General features: G+C 42.3%; 1 protein-coding gene across 1 annotated transcript in view; it reads right to left on the reverse strand.

Moving 5' to 3' along the window:
- Positions 1-624: 624 nt before the first annotated feature.
- The window catches only part of LOC125037144 (regucalcin-like), a 7,287-nt gene continuing 2,191 nt past the window's right edge, over positions 625-5,720 (reverse strand). The window contains exons 3-8 of the mRNA XM_047630174.1: positions 4,868-5,037; positions 3,738-3,953; positions 2,620-2,720; positions 1,965-2,079; positions 1,526-1,641; positions 625-1,222 (exon numbers count right to left, since the gene is read on the reverse strand). Coding sequence (XP_047486130.1) covers positions 938-1,222; positions 1,526-1,641; positions 1,965-2,079; positions 2,620-2,720; positions 3,738-3,953; positions 4,868-5,037 — 1,003 coding nt within the window. The 3' untranslated portion in view covers positions 625-937. The remainder of the gene's footprint in view (positions 1,223-1,525; positions 1,642-1,964; positions 2,080-2,619; positions 2,721-3,737; positions 3,954-4,867; positions 5,038-5,720) is intronic.

Consider the following 5,720-nt stretch of genomic DNA (forward strand, 5'->3'; position numbering starts at 1 on the left):
AAAAAAACAACAATAATGTTACGATAATCTACAGTGCTCTCCTTAAACTGGTTGTCTTTTTTCTTAATTTTGACTAATGCGTCTTTTTTCTTTCTTTGTTTACACGGAAGCTCGTCTCATGTTTTGTACTAATTAACCATGGGCGCCGGAAAATAAAACACATCAGAAACTTTAATTAGTCATTTCAACATGAGTTCATTTCACTAGGAGTGTATTACAGGCATTAATACTCGTTTAAGTCCATTTATGTAAACAAAGCATTCTATATCATCTAGTCTAACCTATATGAGGTTACATAAAGATGAAAATATTTCTTCTTGCATAAACAAGCATAATAGTCAAAACATGAAATTACATTTGAGAAAAACATTTCTATTTTGATTAATTAGAATCAAACATTAAACAAGTTAAATACTACATTTTTTTCAGAAAAAGAAAACAACCGAAAATGTTGACATTAGTACATAAATATTGAGCATGCGCCAGTATATCGGAAGCTTGAATTTGCATATTAATCATAAAACACAAGATATTTGTTTTCCTTTTGAACTAGAACAAGTGGTTCTATCTACTGATACTAGGTAATCCCCGAAACTTTTCAGATTTTTTTTTTTTTAATGAAAAGAAATATAACACAAAATTTGTTGCTGAAGAATATCAGATCTTAATTCGAGAAGAAAATTTTGGCCTTTCGGTAAGAAGAAAAAAAAATCAGCATTTTCAGCTTTTCATAGCAAGTAAACATGAAAATTAAAGGAAACGGCATCTCAGAATTTGGTCAGAGTAAGCCTATTTCAGTCTATTGGTCAGTACATTAAAATGTTTCTCTAAGATGGAAGTCATGGATGAATTTTGGTAATTATTCTGAATATTTTACTTTTAATATTCAAATAATTCTATACAAATAATACCCAGCAGTTCTGACGCACCGCAGCGCCTACCCCTGTTTCCTTCCCACGGCCACCTGCTGCTGCGCTTGCAACTGCAGGAAGTTGACCCTGAACTGCGCAGCGGGGAGGCCTTTGGTGCCAAGACCCGTCACGGCAAAGGTTCCTCCCGAGAGAGAGTTGGCCCTGATCTCCTCCGGTTTCATCCCGAGGGTGCCGGAGGTCACGAAGAGGGTGGCGTAGTCGGGTCCCCCCCAGCACACCGAGCTCACGTTCTTGGCAGGGATGGCGACCCGGCGGAGGATCCTGCCGGTGCGGGGGTCGACGCAGATGACCTGCGGGCAAGGCGAGGGGAGGGCTCGGTGAGGCAAAGCAGGAAAGTCACGAAGGAGAATGAATCATTTCACAGCGCGAAAGATGTGACTTTTGCAATAACATGTTCTGCTTTCATCAAAATTCCGTTATTCAGAAGTATAACATCGAATAGGAAGTAACAACAGGATTACCATGAGAAAAAAAAAGGATAACAGGTTGGGCAATAAGAAGACAATATTAATTCTATCAATCCAGCCTTGGAATCAGTCTTGCGAATCGTTTTTGATCATAACGTAACCCCACTTCAACGGGGGAATGATTACCTGGTGTCCACCGAAGGACGCCACCCAGAGGTTCCCGTCGACGTCGATCGCCATTCCATCCGGGAACTGGTCCCTCAGGCCGGCCTTGTTGAAGTCCAAGATGACGCGGCGGTTGCCTGGGAGGCGGCGGGGGAAGTTTTGATCGATGTACATATTGCACGTATATATATCTATGTATATGCGTGTGTGTGTGTGTGTGTGTGTGTGTGTGTGTGTGTGTGTGTGTGTGTGTGTGTGTGTGTGTACGTGTACGTGTACGTGTACGTGTACGTGTACGTGTACGTGTGCGTGTACGTGTGCATGTGCATGTGCATGTGCATGTGTGTGTGTGCGTGTGTGCGTATGCGCGTGCATGTATTTCATAGTTTTCAAGACCATAGATATTATACTCTCAGAAACAAATACTTGGTTTCATTTTGTGTTCTTTTCCCCTACTCACTGATGGCTCCGGACTCATCGTCGTAGTCGAACACGTCGACGGTGCGTGTGTGAGAGTCCACGTAATAGAAGTTCTTCCGGTCCAGACTCCAGGCCAGGCCGTTTGACAGGGACACCTGCGGGTGATAGCGGTGGTCCTCTGTGTTAGTTTATATCGTTTTTTGCTTTGCCGGTCTCTCTTTATTTACCTATTGTCTCTCTGTTTATATGTCTGCTCTCTACCCCCCCCCCCCCTCTCTCTCTCTCTCTCTCTCTCTCTCTCTCTCTCTCTCTCTCTCTCTCTCTCTTTCTCTCTCTCTCTCTCTCTCTCTCTCTCTTTCTCTCTCTCTCTCTCTCTCTCTCTCTCTCTATCTATCTATCTATCTCTCTCTCTCTCTCTCTCTCTCTCTCTCTCTCTCTCTCTCTCTCTCTCTCTCTCGTACACTCACTCCCTTTCCTTCTGCCTCTTCATCTCTCTCTCCACTCCCTCTTATTCACTTTGTTTCTCAATATCATATTAAATTCACTCATCTCACTTTATCATTATGATAATGAATACTTGTGTTTTTATCTATCCTTATCTTTACTAAATAATTTAACTGAATCTACCCTCAAAATCGGCAACTTCGATGGTAATATCAATATTACTGACCATAATAAAGCTGAAAGTGACTTACTGTAGCCCACTTAGTGACTTCAAGCTTGCTGTCCATCCTGTACAGACCCGAAGCGTTGGCCTCCGTCACCTGTACATTTTCGTCCAAAGGTACTGTCGTGCCTGCCAGGGGGTAGAAAGCGTGTATTTAATTGTCATGTACTGTCCCCTACTGTTGCTGGAGCCTGAGCTCCATCCTCAGTTAGGCTACTCTGGGAACAGCTCACTTCTACTGAGAAACGTCTTTCATGATGAATACTCACTGGCGAGGGATAAACAAATGATTCTGAAGTGCAGGCTTCTGATCCTAGCAAAGGGATAGCCTGTATCAGGCTTGGCAAGACCTTTGGCTTGTCTCCTTGGCTGGGATGGCTCAAAGCTATTACTACATTATTAAAGCTTCATAGGTGTGAAGAAAGTCTGTCATGAAGAAAGGCTATTGCTATTCGACTGTGTTTATTTCTCATTTTTCTAATGAATCAGGAATATAATTTTATCTTTTACACATAACATCATTTATCATGTGTTTTGACTTATATGTGTGGGACGTTTTATTTCACACTGTACTCCATTTTTTACAAGGCAAAGGTGCACTTGAGATTGATTAATTATTTAAAATTATCTGCCGCGTGAACTGTTAAGGACATTAGCGGCGAATACCTAGTGGGGTTTAAAGGATAAAACATCTAAATCGTTACAAAATATATCAATAAATAAAGTCTCTTATAAGTAAACATAAATAACAATAGATATTAATTTAAAAATCAATGCATACATATTATGCTTTATGCACTTTTAGAGTTTAGTGATGCCCCGTTGTAAGTGACGTGTCCAAATCATACCACTGTATTTCAGTTAATTACCAAATCTAACCTTACAGTCATCAAATAATTCTTAACACCAGTCAGTCAATCATCAGTTACCATAAATGTGTCAATGGTATGTTAACCTCGACAGGAAAGAGGTAGTTATGGTATCATCACTCTGCCTGCCAAGGAGGTCGAAAGTACAAGTTCATGGAGAGTATAATTTACCTTTCTACTTATTACATTTCCCACATTATGTTCTATATCAAGAGTACAAACTAAGGGTAGTTTCACTTTGACCCCAATCGCCGTGATGGCTTGACCTCGCACTCACCTGCCCAGAGTCTGCCTTGAGGGTCGCACTTGGCGTCGTTGAAGGCAAAGTCCTTAGTCGTGTGGATGATCGCCGAGGTCGTATTGTGGTCGTCGGGATCATAGGGCGCCCAATGCAGGAACGAGATATGTTTCCCTTCCACGCCCACGAACACATCCCGTTCGCCTTCCACTGGGATCGCAGCCGTTATCACGTCCAGGGGGTCGCCAGTGGAGTCTGCTTGCCGCAGGAAGATTTTACAGGTCAGGATATATTTGTGGGAATGCTGCATATTATAATATGTTGATTGACATTCAGGCTTAATATATGTAAAGTACTCCGATTAATCATACCACTTACACCTACACTCTATACAGGCAACAGCTGACATCCACATCATCCTATAAATGCACGTAGTACAACTCTCACACATACTGACCCCTGACACATTGGAGAGAAACCTGCACAACTATACACTAGGCCAGCCAGGTTCATTACACACATTAAGAACACACACGTAGCACATGAAATTCACATAGTAACAAGTTTCTTACATATCACCTAACACCGAGCCTTAGAAGCACCCACTCTCTCCACGCAACATACGTGACTGGAACAAGTAACAACTATGTATTAGAGAGACAGGAACACAAAATCTTCGCAGACAAATTAAATAAACATTTAACAAAACGATCACCTACTCAAACACTAACACCCCCACCTGCATCCTGATCCTCTCCCCCGCCCGAGCAACCTTAGCGTCCTGCGCATCATACATTGAGATTGAGAAAGTCCACCTTGAGAGGCTAGGGAACCTAAGAAACTTTGAGAAACCGTGCAGGAGCGGAGGTCGTTCCCATGGGCGAGCGCTGACGAGGTCTATACGACATATGTGCAAAGGACGAAGGTTTAACTCGATCTGAGGAGAGTGACCGAGTCAAAGAGCAGCCTGGGTCGAGGAGCGAGAGATCACATGGCCTGTGTCCCTAAATGCAAGCAATGCCAACGCGGGGGACGCCTTCGTTAACTTAAGGGGTTTAGGACCAGGGGGGATGACCTGCCTATACTTGAATGTATGATATATAACTATATATCCTTCGTGGAGAGAAAAAGACCCGTACCGTGAGACTAAACGAGGCCAAAATACCCACCAAGGTGGAGGACCTGGTGTCTGCCAGAGGGGAAGAAGCGCCTCCTGAGGATGTTGCTGTAGACGTCGGCGAGCATGAGGGCCTGGAGGCTCTCGATCCAGTAGGGTCCCTCGCCCAGCACCAAGGGCGGGAAGTCCAGCTGCTCCACCGTCACCCCCGCCGTTTGGACACTGTAAGATCATACAGTATACAGTATAGGTCGGGATGCAATAAGAGAATAATCGAATTTACACCAGGAACTTCCCTATTCGAGGTTATAGCGCTGCCTCACCGACGCTCCCACCCATGTCCATCTCAAATAATGATAATAGCAGTAATAATACCACCAATGTTGATACTGATATCAAATATGAATAATTTGACCTACAATGATAAACGTGTATCACATGATTTAAATAAGAGTAAAAGATCTTTTCGCTCATTTTCAGATATTTGGAATTCAGCCTTTGTTCGCGTGTCTTTAAACGGATCTTATCTTTAATTCTTAAAAAAAAAAAAAAAAAAAATACGCATTTCCTACAATAATGTATGAAAAAGTACAACAAATCTTGAAAAATCATGAACAGTTTTGTTTTTTATACTACATGGTGTAGTATACTGTATAGCCTCTAAAGAATGGAAATGTGAACGAATTATATAAATGATAAATATCCTTATAAAATCTATGTAGAATATTACGTGGCCATTCGTTTGAGGAAAGAAGTAAGGAATTGAAGTGATTTAGACACATATTTTCTCTCTCTCTCTCTCTCTCTCTCTCTCTCTCTCGCTCTCTCTCTCTCTCTCTCTCTCTCTCTCTCTCTCTCTCTCTCTCTCTCTCTCTCTCTCTCTCTCTCTCTCTCTCTCTCTCTCT

Source organism: Penaeus chinensis, chromosome 22 (genome assembly GCF_019202785.1).
Source record: "Penaeus chinensis breed Huanghai No. 1 chromosome 22, ASM1920278v2, whole genome shotgun sequence".
In the NCBI taxonomy this organism is placed as follows: domain Eukaryota; kingdom Metazoa; phylum Arthropoda; class Malacostraca; order Decapoda; family Penaeidae; genus Penaeus; species Penaeus chinensis.